At 44.2% G+C, this 23,655-nt stretch overlaps 1 protein-coding gene across 5 annotated transcripts in view; it reads right to left on the bottom strand.

Annotated features, from left to right (window-relative positions):
- Positions 1 to 23,655, bottom strand: part of LOC126920921 (Krueppel-like factor 6) — a 289,042-nt gene that overhangs the window by 15,651 nt on the left and 249,736 nt on the right. For all 5 annotated transcript variants that reach the window (XM_050731929.1, XM_050731928.1, XM_050731930.1 and 2 more), the window contains one exon: positions 3,352 to 3,661. In XM_050731929.1, the coding sequence (XP_050587886.1) occupies positions 3,352 to 3,661 (310 nt within the window). The remainder of the gene's footprint in view (positions 1 to 3,351; positions 3,662 to 23,655) is intronic.

Consider the following 23,655-nt stretch of genomic DNA (forward strand, 5'->3'; position numbering starts at 1 on the left):
CGAGATAAATTAGAACTGTAGAAACAGGCTAATTGCTGTAGATTTTCTCGTTAAGCAATGATAATCGTTTTACGACCCTGGAATCACCACTTCTTATCGATTCGAGATCACCAACGATCATCTGCTAAAAGATTCTTCTAACGACGTGCACCGGCTGTTCAATCTCGTCTCCAGCTACTAAAAAGAAGCGAGGCGTGTCGAATCGATCAATCTTGCGAGTCGACACCCGGCGAAACTTGTTTCGCAACCAAATTCGTACTTACGGTCAATTGTCTCGCCTAATCGATCGTCGCGGCTAACTGTTAAAAAGATAATTTAAAGTACCTCACAACTTTATTTGATTCGTTGAGGCAACTTGCTCAAGACAGTGAAACGATACCGTTCTCGGAACTTTAACATCGATGGAAAAATGTATGTGTAAAATTTCTATGAAAAATTACGAATTGATCTTTTTGAAAGCTAGTCCGATGTTCCTAGCATCAAGCGATCGTATTTCAGGATCGGTACCAGTCCACGTGTGAAGAATTTACGTTGACGCGTTTCTATCCTCGAAACCATGTGGAATTCGCGTTTCAAGTTAACTGGATAAAACGGCACCAGTGGTACCACTGACGCATCCCTGGCCAGACCATATTTCATCGGGACGAAGCCTGGCCTCGCACGCTTCGTGCCGTAAACCAGACCCGCAGCTCGCTGTTTAAACTGGCATAAATCTGCTTCTACTCGCGATAATCCGACTCGCTTCTATCCCGACAATCCTCCCGCTGCCGGAGAACAAAACCCTCTCGCACGATTTTCCGATTTTCACGACCTCGACCTGCGTTTATGGCTTTATTCTTTCAAACACAGCTATGAGATGTTTCTGATGGTTTCGCACCTACGTAGATCGCGTGATTTCATGGACGATACACAGTGGGATATTATTTTTAAGCCACGTCGGATATTTTATACTTGCGGTATTTATTCATACAACGTAGAAACTATACGAACTGCAAATATGACTCGGGACTCTTCTGAGATTTTGAATTTGAAATTGGATTTTTAGATTGAAAGAAAATTGGGAATTATTTATTACATCAACGTAGAAATAAACGCTCTAAAGAAACTTGCATAGAGAGGGGAGATGCTAAAAAAGATTAATCACGAGATGAAAATAAGCGGTCTTGGTCTATAAGTGAAATTTAAATAAAACTAGGAAAGGGAATTAAAATAGTTCTTATGATTATTTCGGAGCGAAAAGCCAAGAACTGGGATCTTGAATGGGAATAAAAATAATTTCTAACTAACTTCCGATAAATTTAAGGTTGATTTGATGTGATTTATTGGACAACTGACTAGATAACGTCTCGTCGTCAGAATAAATACTCAAAATTACCTCCACCTTTGACACTGAGTGGATTATAACTAGCGCATAGATATATATTATATGCTATATCAATTTTAGTATATCAAATATTAGTCGAAAAGTCACTAACGGTGAAGCTGTCTCGAATCTTCTCCAAATAATTTAATCTGGTTGAGTTCGGATTACATTGATAGTGTAAGATACTGTTTATGATACTACAATAGACGAAATAATTAAGGAATTATCAGCAATAAATCACTTTCGCGTTAACACGTTCAGAAACCGCCGCGTCGTAAACTCGTAGCGTAGCTATTTCTTCGCGATAATTAATATGCCCATAGTTCTCGACGACAATACAGAATCCAGGCGGCAATTTATTCCGCGATAATTCCATCAGCTTCCTCGGCGTCGAAATCTCCTGCACCGCGTGTACAGAAGGACTACCAAATGGATCATTGTTTCGAAGACGAAGCCGTAACCGCGTGGTTCGCTGGAAAGGCGAAGGAGGAACTGGAAAGTACATTTGTCGTGAAGTATTGCTGTAAGCTTGCGGCAGTTCCTCCGCAGGAGGGCCCTGACATGCGGGTACCGATGTACAACGGTGCGTGTACACGTGCGTAGCTGGCTCGCGTATGGAAGTCGCCAGCGTGCACGTACATCCAGACGGAAACAGACAACGAACCAACCGGTGGAGATTTATGAGAAACGTAAAGTATAACTATCGGTTAACGGCATTGGGACACGAGAAGACAGGCCTCGATCCGTGATACTGGTGACGATTTCACGGTACGCGTGATCTACGGACACGATCCGCGGGTACCATTATTGGCATCGATCTGTCCAGAGGGGCGAAACAACGTAAATTCACAGTTATATCAACTGTTGGTTACAGTGACAAGAGTTAAAGTCGGAATAAATGTACTATACAACCATATAAGTCCACATTTGCGAGCACGAAATGTTTCCATAAACGAAACGAGAAGGAACGACAGCAAAGTTAGCCTAAGGACTTCGAGGGCCGTTCAGAAGCTCTAATAAAGTCATTGACACCGAAGCAAGGATCAAGAGGCGAATTCCAAGATAGGAGGATAGACAGACCGTTATGTCATCGTCCGTCATCGTGGCACCGAGAGACGAGGTAAAATTATTATTCACAGCGATCCGCGAGACTCGTCATCCAGTCGGTACAGACGTACACACGTTGGAAAGAAATCGTGACGCTCTGTATGAAATGAGGTTTGTTAGCGTGCACCCGGGTGTCACGAGATTACTATGTTTTCTAACGTCGGGTCTTTTCGCCGAGATCGGGTACAGAACGCTCGCTTGACAATGGAAAAGACACTCGCGAGCGCACGAGAGCAAATTAAACGAGATTTACAGCGGGTGCACGATCTCGTCCTATTAACCCTGGACGTGCTTGTACATTCGATGAAATATGACGGCACGTAACCATCGCATCGGCGCGGCGACCGACCGGCCGCGATATCCTGCTGTTTTCGACCGATTGTAAACTGATAATAAAGTCAGCCCTGGCTAGCCGGATGGCAGCCTATGTAAATCCTTTGTCGACTCCATTCAATGGCGTAATTGACGCTTACGTTAGATTCTCAATCTATCCTACTCCGAACTGTCACGTATTTAAGGACTATTACCGATTTCAATGAAGTTTCGTGAATGTATAGTGTGCGCAGACGTTCTTACGATGCGAGAAAAGATAGCAGATATTGCAACGTAATCTTTCCACTGGAATATAAAATTTGATCGGAACGCTTAATTTGCTTCAAACACGATACGGTCGACAATGTTGCTTCTAGGAATAAGCCAGCAGTTGTATACTCCGAGTTCTACTTTCTTCGATAATAGAGCACATCCTGTTGCTCGTTTATAAGAAGAAAAAAGCGTACATACGAAGGTGTATGCGCCCCCTGCTACACATCTGTCAAGAGCGTGGTAAAAATCGGCTCGTTCGCCGCGGTTACCGCGATACGATCGGTAAAAGTACTTACAGGGACGTTTCCTTTATCCTCTGTAACGCGAGTAGGGCCGCCGAGGGGGAAACGAAGACAGGATCGAGCGGTTCCATCATGCGGACCGACACGTCCCGCTCTCTGTCCCTTTCCCTGTCCCTTTGCCTCTCCCTATCGCGATCCCGTTCCTTTTCTCGATCCCGCGGCTCCCTCTCTCTGATCCCTGATTCTCTTTCTTGCTGCCGTTCCCTGTGCTCATTCTCCGTGCTCCTCTCTCGCACCCTCTCGCGCTCTCGTTCCCGGTTTCTCTCCCACGCTGTTTCTCCCAGAGGCGGCAAAGGCGGCGACACTGTAAGAAAAAAAGAACGATGGAATATTAATTAACCGGCCACTGGCGCAACATCGAACAACCTGAAACACTGGCAACCTTATAATCTCATTTATTTCAGAGTATTTCGTCATTTCATCGAGCTTTACGTACACGAAACGTCCAATGGATCGTTAATTCATTGGCCGACGCATAATTGTGGAAAATAGCTCGAGTTCGTTAGTGTTGCCCGTTAATTACTATATTTCGTGGAATCGTAGATTATCCAGCGAGTGACATATATGGTTCTAAGGAAACGATACCACTTTCAGTCAGAGAATAAAAGCACGCGTTTGGTATAGGATACCGCTCGGAGCGGTCGGATGCATCGAACGATCGAGGAAAACAACCAGTCGGCCGTTATTAACGCCAGTTTTTTTCCACTTGTACATATTATTTAAACGTGCGATTTATGCCGATGTGCCTCGGCACCCGTGCAACATTGTCGTAAATCTTCCGTTATAAACTCTGCTAATCTACAAGCCACGGGTTGCGGGCAATGTTTCCCGGGGTTGAAAGGAAATTTAGCTGAAAGTTCAATCGTTTCACAGGCCTACCGCGAACTACCTGCCGCAAAAACTACGCTAATTACGATTGCTGCTACTTTTTGTCGCAACCCGTGTTTTATCTACCATCTATACTTTTCTTCTCGCCTTCCTTCTTGACCTAGCTCCACGAGCGTCTTTTATCTTTCCTCGTCCCTTTTTCCCCCCCTCTTCCTCGATCTATTTCTACTCACTTTTCTTCTCCTGCTTCGCTTCAGAACTAACTTTCACTCCCCATCGATTCTCTCTCGACCGCTCACCCACGTGGCCACATGCAAACTCGTCCGTGACATTACTGTTACTAATTAATACACAGCGAGGCCAATAGATTCGCGATCGATCGACGCTGCAATCTGGCTTGGAACGAGTGTGGAATATTGACACGGTGGTTTAACTTTTGACCGTGGTTCGTTGCTATCTGCGCGTCTTTCATTCGATTATCGAAGTCGCCGTTTCGATCGCCGCGTAATCGACGTAAAATTGTAATTTCCAAGGCTTACCTCGTTACGTGGTAATGGCTCGTTTGCTGGTAAATGCTGGTAATTAGTGCCGCGTAATTTCGAGTACACGAAATCGCCGCGGTATCGTTACTCGTTACTCGCAATTTGTTCCGGCGAAGAGAAAAAGTTCGCCTCCATGATCGGACACCATCGAACACGAGCAACATCAAGGTGGATTAACGCGGCTAAATGGCTGCTGCTATGTGTTTCTATATGAGGCGTTTTACAATTTAATCAAGCTTCTTCTTTTCCCCTCCATTTCGATTTTTTTCTTCCATCGCTATTCACCTTGTTGCCCCTCTCTCGATCCAACCGCGTACTCGTACCTTCTACTTATTCCCAACGTGGTTAGCTTTATTTCATTAATTCGAGAAAGACAGGAGCAAAAAAGAATTGAGAAATATTAATTATGATGAATTTTCTTCGAACAAATTATTTCAAAGGTATTTAATACCAAAGTTCAAGGATCGACGTTCACCCCCCTCGGCTAAAAGCTACCAAGAACGATCGTACTCATATCGTTGACCTTTTACCTTATGCGATGCACCGTAAATATTTCTTAGACACTTTTCTTGATTCCAAAATAATCACCAATGATAGCCAATCGAGCGTTCCGCTGAAATTAATGCCGCGACAAGTAGTATTCTGTCGTATTTAGAATCCGCGTTCACGAATGTATACATCTTACACGGAAGGAGCATATCCATGTTCACCGACGGACGTTTTATGTTCTCGAAATCTTGTTCCTGACGTAAAAATTTCGCTAGAGAATTCGATAAAGTCGCACGAGTCACGGGACGCGCGTACGCAATTCGACGGAGCACGGATGTATCGGGAAACCGGTTTCATTTGTCGTTTATCCGGTGGCTGACTGGAGAAAAAACACAGAATACTTTGAACGATACTACCGACTATCGCAAAGTTTCAAATTTTATATTTTTTAATCGATGACAATCTCTTTATACAGTTCGATCCTCGATTTCGATCTTTTCATAAGGTTTGGTTTCCTGGTTCTCGTAGAGATGAAGAAACTCGTGCGAGATAACGGGATTAAGAGGTAATCGATTTCGTTCGGTGGGAGAGACACGATGTGTTCGCGGCAGAGCGCGCGGTACAACGCGGAATATTGCGTAACGCACGCACGCACGCGAGTCCCTATCGTTGTTCGCCGTGAATCAACGACCTGGAGATTTATGCAAACGGCCGTTGTGGTTGCTCTGGTGCACGCCAGCTGACCAGAAACGCGTTCGACCGAAGATGCATGAGTGGAAAACGAACGCGAACCCGTGTGCCCCCGCCTATGTTTCGTTGGTTTGATGGATCGTGGCAGAGATTGATTTTTAATTGAATCGCAGCCTCGTATTTCAGCTGACCGACCTTTGAATTCGAGACGTCGTAAATATTGGGATTGACACAGCACGCACGCCTCGCCGTGCCGCGCTCCAAAGCCGTTTCCCTTTTAGTATTCGAGAAGTCGCGAGTTACCGAGTCGAAAACGTCCAAGATGTTCTCGCGATAAGCAAATTAATCATTATAATCGCGTTACGCTCCCAGCATAATACGTTCCTTTCGAAAGTTATGGTCGTCTGTTCGATACGAGTAATAACGATGATCGTAATGCATAGCGGACGCGCGTTTCCAGGAACGTTTTTTCCGTGGTCCTGGAATTCAGCACGGAAAATTTTAGCATAAAAGTCAGCGTTACAGATACTATCTCCTGCCCTCGTGTTCTCCAGCCCTTATCGCTAGAGAAATCTCGGAAGAAGACTACGGCCAGGCCGATCGTCCAATCGTATCGAGGAATCATTATGAATACAGTCGGTCGAGCTCGGAACGTGTACTCGCGCTAGCGAGCGCCACCACGACGGTATTATTAACCGTAATTTCTGTACGTTGCCAGTACGGGCGGTTTCGCTTAATTAGCTTCTGCTTCGGACACTTCTTCCCCCACCGATACGCGAGCTATTTCTCCCTCTCTGAATCTCTGTGTTCTGGACGTCTCGTTAGGGTTATTAACTCTTGCCGTGGCTCTGCTCGAGGTCTATGATCTTTGGTATCTAATGGAGCACGAAGTCATCAGAACTTTCTGACAGCGCTTGTCTAGCTCTTTAACCCGTGTCCGATTCTTCCTGCTTCGTTGTCCTTCTTTCAATCGTTACGTGCCGTCGTTCCTTAGTCAAAGTCGTGATAAGATGTCGCATCACACAACATTACTTCGCGTGCCGTTCTCTTGCCCTGGAGAAAATTTTCGAAAGAATCCTGAACCTTCTGGAAAATCGTTGGAAAATCTTCCTCCTTGCTATACAGAGCGTCTCCCTCGATACAAACTTTGCTCTTCTTCCATCAACGCCTCGCCTATGCCGAGTTAACCCCGAGCATTACCGGTAATAACGCGGTTTTATCACGTCTCGCCTTCCTATTCGTTGCATCTTCCCACCCTCCTCCGCGTCTTCGTTACTCCACGTTCTCCTCTTGCTTCCTCCCCTTGCGTTTACGAGCACCTTTCTCTCGGCGCACACGTTTCAAAGACTTTCATGACCCGGCGAGTCTACAGTCAAGGGGGTAATTGATAATGTTAAACGCGGGGTTAATCCGCCGATTTATGGGCAGAGTTTGTACCGTGGATTTTTCGAATCTGCCAAATTGAGGGATAATAGGCGGACATTAATGCTCTGCTGCCAGCAATCGAACAGAGCGAGGCGGTAAAGAGAGATAAGTGGAAATCGCCGGTGGCGAACAAACCGTATTCGATTAATTCACTGGCAAAGTCGCTTCGGAACTTCGTAGTCGTAGACTGGAAAATTAATGCAATCGTTCGAACAGGAATTGCCACTGTATTATCACCGTTCAATTTTCACAACTTCGTGGAAATCACTTATCGGAAGCTTGTATACGTTCAAGTGTAGCAAGTGGCGCCGGTTCCGCAATTTTCCATTTCTTTTTTTTCTTAAAAATCGCTCGATTGAAATATTCCCTTTTTTTATCTCTGTGCTGTCTCGAATGTCATCTTTTGAGCGACGAACGACGCCTAAATCTTCCACATACGAGACCTTGCGTTACGAGATCTTTATCTCGCCTTTCTAAAATAATCAACTAGAAAATTCATCAATCCCCGGAGGTGGTCAGGTCGAGGCTATCGGAAATGCTATCAGCAGGAAGCGCTCCGCCATCATTTACGCGAATTCAAAGCGGCAAAGACAGCGGCACAATGGCCAGCTGATTGACAATCATTAAACGTGCTTCGATCAATTAATCAATATTAATTACGGAAAAAAGTGGTGCTCGTATTGAAATGATAACCCGGTGTTCGAGTTCAGCCCGGTTCCGTCCAATGATGAATCGTGTTTCGTTCGCGGTAACCTGTCGTGCAGCATCATCGATTATCATATATTGTACGATCAGCCGGACGTAAGCTGTGGTGCACGGAGAAATATGCGCGAACCGTTCTCTTGAATACGCGTGCACGAATACGAGCTAGGTGGGTGGACATGCCACCCGCATCGCGGAACTCGTTAGACGCGAGTTTTCAATTAAGTTTCCGGTTTCGCGCGGCGAAACGGAGATTAGCCGATGACCCCTCTTGTACCAATTAATCGTAGATTAAGATTTTTTCACCGGGCTGCTTTCGAATTTATCGACGTTCTCTCGCACGCGGACGCGCAGTGAACTTTACGATAAAATGAAATTTAGCCCATCTGCGTAGCAGACACCTTGTCAATGGTAATAGCGCGATTAACTTGGCGCGTATCTGGTGAAATATGTCTGGACGAACATCAGATTGCTCGAAAAGTCCGTAGCGTTTGTGACGATTCAGGTAGTAACAATAGGTTCCATTATATATTTAACTCGTGTGAAAGGAGATCGCTTATAACGACTGTGTACCAAATAAGAAAATGTGCACGATACAAATAAAAACTGTTCTTGATTTAAAAGAGAGTCATTTAGAAATTATCTGTAATGAGAATGTCGTTTTGAAGTAAAATAACGTTAGACGAGAAAGTGTTGAACATTAATTAGGGCGTTTTATCGAATCTACTGTTTGCAGTGGAGAAGAGAGATACTACGGTGGTTTAAGATTCTTCCTAAGAAAATGACAATTTGTTAGAAATTAAAGCACTCAGGGTATAATTAGTTCTTTATGCGGGGATGGGTTATATCGATGCCGGAGGTTCGTAAATTCGGAGGTAGAAGCTGTACGATGGCCTTTAATTGAACCGCGTAACAGCGGGCGAAGCAGAAACGTAAAGGAATGCATAATAAAATCATACACGCCCAGAAAGGGGCGATTATCTCTTCGCCGAGCGTTGCATTAACGTGTCTTTATTATAATTAACCGCCGCCTGGCGCACGCTAATTGACAAAGGCGTGATTATACCACTACGGTGAAAGTAACGCGGAAACGGAGCCCGTGCATGCCGATTCGTATACGGTCGACGTCGAAACGAGCACACGCGGCGCTTGAATTTCGAAGGTTCACGATATATGAAACTTTATTACAGGACAATCCCGGTCATTTAAGCAATACCCGTTATAAAGTAAAACCCATTGAATTATTCCATTTATGCCCCTCCTTTAAATTTACCATCTACGATTCACAGGTACAGTAATCGTCGCCGTTGATTTATCATTGTAAATGTTTAACTTTTACGCGGCTTAAATACTGTCTTTTCGAAATTCATATCACTCGAAAAAAAAAAAATCATGTAAGATATGTGATATTAACGAACAGCTGCGGCACAAATATCGCCAGTCCCTATGTATTCTAACGTTTCTTTCCAAAACGCAATTAAGGGAAGATATATGTTAAAATTACTCATTCAAAGGCTGGATATTCTGGTTCAATTTACAAGTGGGGACGAAAGTGTCGAATTCGGAGGCACCTTAAACGACGATATTGCCCCTCGTCAGATCGTAAACGTCTGTTAAACGACCAGTTCTCGGCGAGGATAGAGCGTCAGAGCGAAGCGTTCTGCGGGTGAAATCGCTCGCGGCTAGCTTCGAATTGTTCCACCCACGCTACGTGATCTCTTACGAAGTCTTCTCGCCGATGAGCGAGCAGGAACAGAGTGGAAAAGACGCGGATGCGTCGCGACGATCGAACCAACAGATATCAAAGGCCTATACGAAAAAGCGGGAAACAAGATATGGCTCTTTGTAATTACAGAGGACCGAAAAAGTTTCGGATAACAAATCGACGCCTCTCACAATGTTGCATTGCGAAGCTTTACTGGCATTACAGGCCTTCTGTCCTGGTACCTTCCAGGCTCCAAATGAATTATGCGTTTGGGATCGAACGTTCGAAAGTTAAAGTAACGTCTTACTCGAATCGCCAAGCCGTAGGTCTCCCCTGTGATTACCAGACCCGGTAGAACCAGGAGTGAGACTTTCGAGCTTCGTATATCGCGGTTCCGTAATCGGATGCTCGTGAATCGGTACATTTTATGGAGCCACGGCCAGCTCGCAAAAGGTATCGCCGGGGATTTAGTTGCACATGATCAAAGAGGCAGTTGCAACGTCAAATTTCATCATTACCACGCTTTTGCCTTATTATTTCTACGTATCAGAAGTGATTTAAGTAATGCCGGGTTTGTGTTGTTTACTGCTCCCAACATTTGCATTTTAATGTTCGTCAAGAAGGTTCAATTTATAGCGAACAGGTACGGTCCATCGTGGACAAGGTTCAGAAGGAACACTTATTCCTCTTGATCACCGTCTTCTCTAGTACGTGTCGACTCTTGATAACAGGAATTATACCGCACCCTTGCTATAAAAACGACGCAACACGTTTTTCGACTTGTCACTGTGACAAAATCCTTCAAGGTATTTTACATTACGAAGTGTGAATGATTAAAACGGTGCTCGATGCTAAATTACTCTCTTGTCAATTTACTTTGTCACGGATTTGCCTGACGGTTTCCTTAATCGAAGCTTCTATTAAATAATCAGGAGCCACGACGAGAATTCGTGGACGACTGAAATATTATCGATGGAGTAGAAACTTATGCGAACTCGTCTAGACTACTCGGAAACGGGCACGTTGAAGAGTACCGAAGACAGGCTCGACAGTGGGACTCGCGATCTTTATTGCATTATCGGCAGAACCGTCGGATCCGCGATCGTTAGGTGAAAATGATCGTTAGCGGCGTAGCATTCACGCTGGCTACGACGATGAATCTTCCTCGTCATCCGGCCTAGACGTTCGTCGCGGATCTGTCCGCTTCGGCTCCACTTCAGCCCGGCGAAGGTGTATAAATTGTCGAAGGCTAGCGCGGGACGCGAAGGTGCCGATACTCGATAAATCTATCCGGTCCGTGATAGACGAGCCGAGGTGCAGGTTGGCCTGACCGCACCAAGCCGTGTGCAGCCGCAACGATGCACCTCTCCTTTGGAGGCTAGATGCACATGCACGATGCGTCTCCCGATGCACCTTCACCTGTGATCTCTCGCGGATGAGCCTGGTGAACGACAGCACGTCGTGCCTCCCCCTGTCCCCCTACTTTCCTCTTCGCCTCAACTGCAACCTTCGCGTCCGATCGTTCCGTTTCTTTAATTGCCCCGTTTCTCTTTCGTAATTTCGCGTTCTCACACGACGAGCGAGTTTCGATCTGCGTATTTAATCGTTTTCTGTTCTATGTTCGATAAGCGTAATTTAGATAAAGAAATTCAAACGATCCGTCAGACGTCGTTGTCGTAAGTAGCAACGAAGAATTTCTTTGTGTAAGTGATTTTGAAGCCCGTTGTTTAGCTGGAAACCGTTACGTCGCGATTACACTGGTTCGCAACGTTGCACACGAAGATGCATCGACAGATAGCAAGCAGATGACGGCAGGATTAAATTGAGGTGGAAAGATAGCGGTAATATTTCTATGACGTTTCGAAGCTTGGTTTCATAGGCTGCATCGATTGGGCGCCTCAGTACTGGGACATAAAGTATCTCATGCACATTTATCTCGCTCGTGAATCCAACCATTCATAGCGTGCAACGAGATTCTATATCGTTCTAATCGTCCTCTAATCAAAGATTAAAATCTCCCGTCGCTTCTTCTTAAAAATCAGTAAAACATAAGGAACCACGTTTTCTTGTATTTAATACTTTAACGACAGACCATCCCAACTAAGATTTATGGCGCACGTCAGTTAAAGTTCTATAAAAAAATAAACACATGGCGAAAAAAGCTAACGAAATATATATCATCGTACATTATAATCGTTATCTATGAATCATCTTGTATTTAATGAAAAATGTCCCGTCGAGAAACTGTTAATAAAAAGCTCTTCAACCCCGCTTTCCATCGTGCAAATTAACATTGATCGAGCATTCAGAGCGACACAATGGTGCCGAAGGTGACACGCGACAAGCGGTCGATGCATAGGTAACGCTGCTTCGGAAAAGGTCAGCCACGGCGACGTTGAGCGTCGCTGTCGAGCATTGTCACAGGTGTTTAACCTTCGCGAGAACGGGCTCAGGTGTGTTTCACCTGCGCCCAAGCGAGCAAGTAACCAAGCACGCGCTCGTACGTACGCGATCTTCGCCAGCCAGTCGATAAATTCCGCATTTTTCCGTTTCCTGTTCTTTCTATGCTTCCAACTAGAACCTCGATGCCTAGAATCATCATCTTGCAGGACGAACCTTGTTCTTTTTCCTCTTCCACCTTTTTTGCCTTCGCTCCGCCGCTTCCCCTTCGTCTTCTTTTTCATTCATTTCTTTTTTCCGTTTTGCGGCATGACGCTTAATTCGTAGCGCGAAGTACAGCCAAGGAAGGGAGAGAAGGACTGCGATTACAAGGATAATAAATTAACGCACACGACCTTATCGAGCCGTATAATTCATCACAGGCTTACGTGCCTGCTCGCGTAGGTTAGAGTACGTGTACGCCGAGGCAGACCCGTGTGATCCTGCTTTTGCACATTAACCTCGTAAAACTCTGACGGCGGTTCGACCTCTACACCTGTGCAACGATCGTAGGTCCGCGCGATGTGAAAGTTCGGTGCATACGGAGAGAACCGCGGCGACGAAAAAGTGCGCTCGTTAACCGAGCGTTATCGTCGGCCCTCGTTAACGATGAACCCAGTCTGAATCCTGGAATTTTTCTCGGATTATTAGAGGGAGCGGAATCGAGCCTCGGCGCACCTCAAACTGCCTCAACGGAGATTCTGAATTTCGTGGAACATGACGTGGATAGATCGGAGGGTATGTTCGCGGTCTGTGCGAAGAGGTTAATCCTTCTTCAGTCGCGAAATAGATCGACCATTTTCAAGCAGTGAATTATTTCCCTTCGAGAGAACGTTAGTGAAATACTCGTGAATTTCGAAACGAAATGTTGACTTCTTACAACAATAAAATATTACTTTCATTGTAATGAAAAGTTATCACATGGATTGTAAACGGCCGATTACACACTCGATTCAAGGAAGAAAGGAAAACTAACTGCTAATAACTGTACTATGTTCTTAGAGCACCTATTGTTTTGATGTACATACATTTCCGCGAGGTAATTGAAAAAGTTTGGAAAATCGGGCTATTGGGAGTAGCATTGACAGTCGAGCAACATCTTGATAGCGTGTCCACAAACATGGGACTTGGGATAGTATTATGCGAACTATAACGGGTGGCCAACGCGGCAGTACGAAGTAGATACGGTTCATCTTGATCAGACGCCAGGCAATAACGCCAAAGCAGTACGAAACCTCGAAGTTAACGATTCGAGAGGGAAATAACGAGGGCCCCGGTCCACCAATGGACAGCAGCTGCCATTATCTCCAAAAATAGAAGTAACCCTGTACGCGCAATCGTGGCTACATTCGCTATATCCGAGGTTCATTAAACGTTTGCAAAAATATCGATCAACATCGATCGATTTCCCTTCTTTTTGCCTCTGTTAAACCTCGGATATGTCCTGGACGAATTTCTTATTAGCCGAGCGCCGGGCAAACCGAGCTGTTTACTCCGAAATAACCGAACGTTCCACCTCGTAATAGCTTCGTTAGAATCAATTAGACAGCTGTTTCCACAGGCTAATCGACAAACCGATTACGACTGTCCACCGGATCGATGTCTCGCGGTTTTTGAAGCGCGTTAAGAATACGACACGCTTGAGTTCGCAATAATTGTGCGCGAGGTCTCGAACAGGGTGTCGAGCTGAACTTAGCTTTTCTCGTCGCCATTTAAGGTGATGCCGGAAACGAGGAATTGCATAATTTTTGCAAACGACCTGTCGGTTTCTTGGCTCGCGTCTATTCGCATTTATACACGAACGTTAACGTTAACGAGGTGTGCAATACGGACGAAGGATAATTAATTAAAGGCGGTTACACCGGACACTTTTCTTAATAAGATCTGTCGCGCCGCTCTGGTTTGTCACGCGTTAAACATTCGTTCCAACGCGTCACACCTTCGGGCTGAAAGCCTTAATCGACTTCCTTCTCGCCTTCCCGCGAACATGATCTAATTTTACGCGTGTTCCTGTGTACCGAAGGACCCGTACTCGTACTCGCAATAATTGCACGGTCACGGGCCTGTTCCGTAATTTATGCGGACACGGGAATTCATGTGTTTACGTTTACTCGTTACTTTGTAATCTGCGTGGTCGCTTTCGCGGTGCTTCGGGGCCTTGCAACGTTCGTACAACATCGTCTAAATAGAAATTCTGAATGTTGGGGTTACGTAATGGGCAAGTCGTGCTGCGGGCAACCTCTCCAGGCAAACATGCAATGCAGAGGCGAGGAATCCCTTAACGAATAATTTTCTTGAATTTCCACATGCGAATTATAGAGCAGACAGATTTTAGATTCGAGTATTTCTAGACTACTTTCCTTAAAAAATGGAATATTTCGAGAAGAAATATTTAAAAATACGCTAGTTTTCGTTTTGAGAGATAAATTTTATTACCGAACAAATGAACTATTAATGAATTTAATGTAAATTACCCCACTTTCCTCGTACGACACCGAAATGACGCTAACATAGCGGAATTCAATTTTACGAAAGGAGAGAAACTACGGTGGAACAAAGATGAAACGTGTTGGTACTCGCTGGTTAGATGCGCGCGTTTCCTGGTTAAATCGCGGCACGAATAAGAGATCCCATTACACGTGGTGCATTAACAAATCACGGCAACCGATAATCCGTTTCGACCTTCGTCCGCAACCTGCAAGATTGTTGTTGCAGGCCGGCGCGAGCGGCCGTGCGCTGAAGCCGTATCTTCGAGCCGCGGAATACATTATCCCGAAGATTAGTGTGCGAACGATACAAGAAAAGGCATCCACAACACCAATGGGGGTCCAAGTGAACGCGCCGCGAACACATCCTCGCGATTGCACGAGCGCGCGAGCGCATCTACCGCTGTTCAATTTACGATTGAACGTGACGGCAGAGCGTTTACGAACTTAGTAGAATCTTTAACAATTTCACGATTTTTGATGTTAACGCTTACCTTGCGATTTATTGCATTTGCGATAAAAACGAAAGATTTATTTTATAACATACTTTGAAATATTTTACTTGTTGCTTTCAATTCCGAGAACTTTCGATAGTTTATTTTGGTTACACGGGACTTGCGTAGGATTACAAGCAATTACCGCGAAATATTATTTTGGGAAAAGATTGCGTCGTACGCCTAAAAAGGGCCGAGGTGGTTAACTTACATCGCGTAAATGTGATATTGCATTTTAATTTAAGGAAATTCCGGCAAGAAACGTTCGGAAGAAAATTGGGATTTCGAGGTAATAACCTCTGGAATCGATTTATCGGTAACACGATACTATTCGCGCAAGCGATCCTCGGTGAAAATTCGACGGTAGTTTCTCTTATATTTCGCGGCGCATTACGAATTTCATTCGTGAAAGTATAAAATTGCGCCCACGATCGTACTCGGGAATTGCTCTTTTCCAATCGAGCATTAAACCTTTCGCAGCGTTTAAAACGAAAGGTAGCCGCGTCCGCCGGTTCGTTCGTCCCGAATATCGTAAAACCAGCTGTAAAGGGTGCTGAAGCGCAAGTTAAACAACTATCCATACATATCGTAAAGCGTTGTTATTGTGAGCAGTGTGTAACGTTACGAGCCGTCACGGGGAACTATACGTATAGTAAACTCATAGCCATACGCCAACAATAGTGCCGTGCGAATCGTTGACGTCGATGATCCTCATCCAATGGCGAACGAAACACTTGTCAGCGTCAAAAACATTGTCAACAAAATGATTGTTTGTCATATAAGGATGTTAGAAGTACATGCTTCCGATATTACGAAATTTCTACAATTCACGTGTCATTAATTCATTGATCGATTAATTCAATTTTAATTAATTCAATTTACAAATAAATACAATTTTGGTAAAAGCTTGATTTTTCTGTAAAATTCTGTTAGAACATAAGCAAATCGAAGCTACGCGTCCCCAAGATAACGATAACATTTAATAATTCTATCCTACCTGCAGTATCACTATTCCTCGTTCCACGAACATCGATCAAAACGTGGACAGATTCCCAGACACGAACACTTGGTAGAGTTATTGGGAATAGAGTTTCGAGGTCGAGTCATCTAATCCGAAGTCGCGTAGCCGCGGTCGATTCATGATTAAATAAATGTCAATAGCGAGGAAAGATCGATAGCGCGCCGGCGAGCCTAACGGAAGCAGTAACGTATAAACAATTTTTATCTAAACGCGTAGATACTAACATAATAATAGCGTAATAATAAACGTAACAGAGAAGCAACGTTATTGCGAACAGCATCGATTTACTATTATTCTATTAAGACATAAAATCGCGAGATGTAGAAATCATCGATTCGTCGGAGCTCGGTCGATTTCCACGGACAACGAAGTCATAAGTTAGGCCACGACTTTTATACCTGGGACCTTGAAACCGGGGACAGGCAAACATCTCTGTGCCGCGATCGATCACAATTGCACAATCGATAACTGGTAAACGCCTGGGACCTTTTCAATTATTCCTTCTACCCTATGGTCGCGGTTAAGCCGTTCGTTTAGTAATCGCGATTGCAATTTTATATCGACGATCCGATCGATGGTGGAACAAGGAGAAACAATAACGGGAATATAATGGACGGAACGAGCGATCTCCATAGTGGAAGTAGAAGAAAAAGCGAAAGAAGTTGGACTAGTCGAGTGGTCATTCGATACGACACCGAACGACTCGTGGTAGACGCGTTAAATGAACTTATCTTCCGTTGCCACGAGAAAATTAAGTCGACTCTAAATTAGCTGGAGGACTCGCCGGGTATAAATCCGGCAATGAAAGCCAACAAGCAAAAGGGTTGCAGGTTGCGCCGGTGTGTGCTCCGTAGGATTTCCTCCGATGCTCACGGCATTGCTACAACGGTATCCCTTTCATTGCATCCTCTCCATTATACGCTGCTTATAGCACGTAATCTCGGTCGCATCTCTGATTTCAATCTGGCCGCTTACAACGCACCGCGCGCGACCGATCTACAAATCAGCCTCGTTTTCTTTTCTCCCTCGAGTAGGATCTGCGTGAATCGTGAACGTACGCGGATATGTACATACGTTAGTTGGTACGTACATACGCACATATACATGCGGGTACACGGGGGTTGCGCAATCCGAGTATTATACGGCGAATACCCGCGAGCGCGCTGCCCCAGGCTCCTTCTCTCGCGCCCGCTTCTCGTATACGCGTCAGCCTCACCGAGTATAAACAACGGACCTAAAATTGTCTGACGCCGACAGTTATTATAGTCCTGTCCCGGAAATGACGAAAACGTTTGCACGGGGGCTATCGCTCGTCCCAGGGATAAGGGACACTCGTTCAACTCGTATCGTATTTTCGCGAAGGCAGTATCTCTGAGGGAAGATCGACGATGAACGCGTTCGTTCAGCCGGATTCTGTGCACGAGATGATCGACGGGGTGATTCTGTTTAATGGACCACGTTTGTCTCGACGGTAACCGATTCAATTACGTTGCTATACTTTTGACCAAGACAATGGCGAATGGAAAGAAAATGAAAATATGGGAATAAAAGATCTTAGGTGGCTTTGGAAATACAGGTTTGTAAGAAAGATACGATGACGAAGCAAGCTTTTATCAATTTTGGAATATTTTACTTAAGCATAATTCATCGGAATAGTATTAACGAAATTTTATATGAAGACAGTTTTAATGGTAAAGATGGTCATAAAGCGTAGTTGTTAGCGACGTTTTCGTAAGAAGCTGTAGAAGGGTAAATGTAACGATTTGACGTTTGAGGATCGAAGAGCGTGCAACCTTTTTCTCGTGATTTTTAACGCAAACGAACCACACATTCGAATTTTGCAATTGCGTCCAGTGGTCTGAGAACGAAACGTTCGGATCAACGATTCGCAACTCCCACGAGACTCGCGCCGTGTATACGATTATCCATAGATGGTCAAATATTACAGCTCCTAGTACAACTAATTCGACGAAATTCATTAACCGCTAAAGCGCCAACGCGCTTCATGATCTTCTGTAGCCGTTTATCGAATCTATTCTTGAACGCAACTCAGACTTCTCAACGAGAGTATCCATCGAGTAATCTCGATTATAATATCTGTTTGGTTAAACCGACATAGGAGCTGTAATTATGGAATGGTAGAGGAATAGGTGTGTAATCAGGCGTGAAGAAGGAATTTTTCCAGGGGATCGTACGATGATTCCTCGAACTGTGACTACTATCCTTCTCTGGCTTATACAAAGAAAGAACCGGGCTTCTACGTTACAGAACAGAGAGGATCGACGATGTCCTTCGAAGGATTTTTCACGTGTAGCCGACACAATGTAAGGCGATACGATAACCATATTGCACAAGAGCGGTGTAACCGGCTGAAGGCCGAGGCGTTACTTGATTTCCAAGCTTATTTCCCGTAAATGGAAATAATCGAGTCTCGCACAATCTTGACTATACCTCGAGCTTCCCACGTTTCCAGATTCATCGAATTCCATCCTGATGATGTTATGAAAACTTTACGATCGTTTATATGCAGTTGTCGTATCTCCGTGATATTTATAATTCACCTTCGTGATAATTGTGGTTTTCGAATCAGTGTCGGATGAGTCAGGATAGTTCGTTTTCGATTGGAGATAAAATTTCGAATTATATCGAGTATATATATCGAGATATAATATCCTTTGTCTATGTTAAGTTTAAGGGCAACAATTAATACTTCACTTTGTACCAACTTCTAATTTCCTTGTTTCTTTTAAAGTTTATTTATACAAGTACTCGACTACAATGAGGTACTAACGAATACTACTATCAACACAACACGCTTTTTCTCTCGGACAACATTTCCATCGATTTTCTCCTTCTGTAAGAAACGTTTCACCTTTATGAGATACCATTACTTGCCAGGCGATGCACCAGGAAGACATCGTTTTCCAGGAAATAGAATACCGCGTTTTTCGAATGTTTTCGATCTTCCCACGCTCGACGACTCATTAAAGAAGAGAGAAAAAAGGGAGGACTCGTTGGCTCGCGAACAATTCACCAGCGGTACCAAACGGCGATCGAGACGGTGCGGCGACCGCGTGAAACGCGCGCCGCGTAAAACACTATAAATCATCGAGCACATTTCCGTTAGCGTTAATGGTACGGGTGGTTCATTAAATTCCACGATTTACGCTTTAACGACAAGCCAAGTGCCCGATCCACTCGCGAATAATGCTCCCGTTTACTGCGTCATTATCGCGATTTTTACTCGGCCGATCGAGGTGCGAAATGGCAAATTAATTTCAATCGTGCCTCTTACGAAACACACAGACGAGTCGTCTTTCATACCACGGAGAAAAATGAAAGTAGAATATCCATCGTATACGTATCGTGCCTTTTTTGTACCTTGAAATCGCGACCGTTTTTCTCGATTCGTTTTACTCCATCCTCTTTTACCAGCCACGTTGCAATGAATTTCGTGATGATTTAATGTTAACGATATTTAAAGAAATCGAGAGGCAGTCGAACAAAGAGAAGGTAGAAACGCGCTAACTTGTCCTTAATTGAGATAGATTTATGGAGGATGAAAGGACGGAGACTGTTAAAATATTAATTCGTTCGATGTGCTTCGAGTTTGTGTACGAGGGGTATCGGACGCGTACGGAACGGTGCGATTCCCTAGACACGATTTGTCAATCTACGTCCATTACATCAGCCAGGGGAGACAGTTTGCGATCGTGACGAATGCGACCGGCTGGAAGAAAAGTACGAGAGGATTGCGAAGAGCTTGCGCAGCCTCTTCGAGAAAGGGGGTCTCCGAGCGAATTGCCAGAAGACGCGTGCTTGTGACAATATTGCAACATTCTTTATAGAAATACACTCGAAGCTTACCGTTCTTCATCTCTTGTGAAATTCGATAAATGTAATGATTTTTACATCCAGTTGTTAAAATTCAACTATTTTACAACTGTTGTACCGTGGTGTTGAAGTGGATTTCAATTTGGTCACAGTCGTGGGATTTAGACAATGGCTCCATTATCTAAATGCTTGTTTTCTTGTAACTCGAGCGATGGGCGCTTTCCCACGATCTACTATTGTCATTATTCTTATCCTTTTTCTCAAGTTCAACTGAATTTTTTGATCCATGAATATTTTCTCTACGATATAATCACTTCGAGGAAATACGATCGATGACGAAAGAATAGAATCATAGATTCGTAAATTTAGATTCATTTAGGTTCTTCCTTCTATATTACTTACTTTAGGAACCTTATTACCTCTGATTTTGTACGCCTTGCTTTTTATTTGAACCGTTCTATTTCGCCTTTCGCGATAAACGATAAAGGAATCACGAATCTTCGCTCGAACCGACAATCTCGAACAGTTCCACGCAAAAAAAATATCGATTCTTCGCCTTCTTCACCTCGAGGTGGGCCTATTACCATCCCTCTTGGTATATGCGTGGTCATTGACCATACGTAATCTACTGGCTCGAGAAGCTGGTCCACGCGAAGGCGGCTAAACGGAGACGGAAAGTGGAGCATTCTCAGTGATCCTCAACTCGTTCGTTCATTCCCAATCCACTCTCGAGTTACAAAGAATCAATATCGATTGCAATATCGTTATAATAATAGGAAACGAGATGACGGGCTTCTCTTTGTTATTTTAATTATTCCTATTTGCGATCGTTGGAATTTATTCGATCTACTCCATAAATTTCCTTTCTTCATATTTTAGAGACGATTAAGCTTCTGCAATTTGATATGTGCTTACTCATAATACGTATACAGTAGTGGATTCAGCCAACTACCAATTACTTAAAAAGAAACTATCAAGACTAAATTTTCTTAAACTACGTGCACATAAATCATCGACCTTCGTACAAAGTTATAAATGCGGACAGATACTTGTGAGCATGACGTCCAAAGTGAAGGAATCTCTCAACAACTCGAGGAACAGCTCAATTAATCCAATCCATCATCCAAGGAGTAAACGACGCGATCCAAACGTCTCGAATTCCAGATCCATCAATTCCATCGTACGAATCTTCCACCCGTTACAATGAAATAGTGACAAATCGAACGAATCCTATTGGACCAACGCGAGTCCTCTTCGATTAACGCTAGCCGCGTGAGTCATCGCGTATCGAGTCGACTCTATTCGAGTCTGTTCCGGTTAGAAATCACCCTGGCATCCTCGTGGTCGTTCCTATGGATCCATCGGACACCTCGTGAAAGGTAATCGCGTGGTAGGAGAGCGGGAGAGGTTTCGTCGCGGTGGATTTTTCGCCCGAAACGCGAGTCGACGGGATCGGCACGGTCTGAATCGGACCTGGCAGCCTTTCTCCCACTCTTTCGTGTTCCCGGTCGATTTGCCAATAGCTCGTTGATATGCAGAAAGGCCCATCGTTTCAGCCGCGAGACTTAAAGGCTCGGAACGTTTCAAAACAGGGAACGCAACGTGTACATCGACACCGCCGTCAGGCAATGATATATGGGAATGGCTTCTGGGATGAAAATGGGGAGATGTATCCGCTCGATTTTCTCGGTGGTGGCGGAGCCGAGTGAGCGGCCAGAGGGAGAAAGAGAAAAGGAACGCTCGACACGCTCGCGGTGAGTCCTTGAAGACGAACAGAAGGATTTTAAATCCTCGACTGACGCTCCTAGGAAGACCGTTCTCGCGGCGGGCGCCTAAGCATACGTTTAAATGTTATCGAGCCTGTCCATCGAATCCTTCGCGGTTCGTATACGGTAGCGGCGATGAATATAATAACTCATTCCTATTGTTCACGCAACCAACTACCAGTAACATCTGTAATGCGGATGTTGCCAGAGAAAAACTTGGAAAATTTCCGTAATGGTAACGAGAAGTATCGCGATAGATAATGTTCGATTCAACCAGTGTATAAGGCTCGCCAGTCGATTCTTCAATTCGTGATAGCAATTCGAAGCGGCAATGGTATAGTTGCGTGAATTACTTCTCATCGAATACAGGATCGAGGTATCGAGAATTTATGTTTTGAATATTAAAAACGACTGAAAAATATCACGTATCTCGCGTGCCAAAGATTACTTTCTAATTATCTCGTTTTAGAAACCTTGTTGATGTTTCTTAACCTATGATTTAATTTGACAGTTATAGCACATTACAATAATATTATCGCCAATAGTTGCTAATCTCTTGATCTTATTCACAGAATTTTCGGTATATTTGGTGTTACTATAATACTCTTAGCGCTGTACACCGACGACTAATCAATTCTATTTTAGAATTTTATTTCCAGTTTCAGCAAATAAATAAATATTATGAAGTTGATGGTATATGGCAGCCTCGTAAAACGTCGAATATTATCTACTCCATTAAGACCGCTCTATCGCGAATATTTGAATATTTGATTTCGAGTCGAAAACACGGAGATTACGTAACACGGCTGTCCTCGGGGCCGAAGTGCACGCAAACGGGCTAATGCATATTCACCAACGACGCCCGGATTCGAAATCGAGCTATTCGAGTGGCGCAAAAGCGTCGCGTCGCGGCAAAGTGTCCGGTAGGGGCATTCTATGAATTCTCACGGAGACTCGATTTGAAAGTACCAATCTGTAGCTACGGACCGGTGGTACGAGCCGCGAATGAAATCAATGGAGCAAAAGTGTTCTTCTGGACTTGCGAAATCGTTTCGACCGACCGCTCGCAAACATGGGCGCATTGCAAATGCAAATGCAAGGTGCATGGAACACGTCCGGACTTACTGTCTCTTCCAACCCTCGAAAATCTTCCGTGCTGCTCGCAGAATACTTTTACCTTAGGTTAATTGTCGTAACTTTCGACGTGCATCTTTATCTTGTGAACATCGTTTCGATGTTCTTTTTATACGAGCTGTTATTTCAATTAAAATCCTATATTGCGTTTTGATTACACTGCTGCAATGTGTATATATAATATATACATATTATATATAGCTTACGATTTCAAGCAACTTGTTACGATATCTAAATTTATTATCTTGTGCACGTTAATTTTATAGGTTCATTATTTTTTCCAATCTTTTGTACGGATAATTAAATTTTTTACATTACCTACATATGTTACCATAATCTTTAATCGATCGATGAATAAACATCTGTTTCCTCCAGGCAAACGTACGTTCGCATAATTGTCCAATTCGAAACCAAATCGATGTCGCGTAAACGAACGTTTAATCGATACACATTTATCAGCAAGAACTTGTTAAAAGCGTGGAGCGTTCCCGAGTCAGAAAACAGGCGATCGACGGGTTGTGACGCAACGGTGTGGCGAAGAGACTCGGTCTGGCTTCGAGCTGCGTGGCTAACCTCGGCTATTATGCAAATGAATGTTAATTAAAATCAAACAGAGATCCTCCGCGTTCGCCGGAGCCTCGAAACACGTTTGTGTACTGGCACAGCCCCGAGCCAGAACATAATGAAACGTCATCGAAAGTAAACGTTTCGACGATCGTCTTAATTTGTTTGAGCGTCGTGGT

This window comes from Bombus affinis, chromosome 10 (assembly GCF_024516045.1).
Source record: "Bombus affinis isolate iyBomAffi1 chromosome 10, iyBomAffi1.2, whole genome shotgun sequence".
Classification (NCBI taxonomy): Eukaryota; Metazoa; Arthropoda; class Insecta; order Hymenoptera; family Apidae; genus Bombus; species Bombus affinis.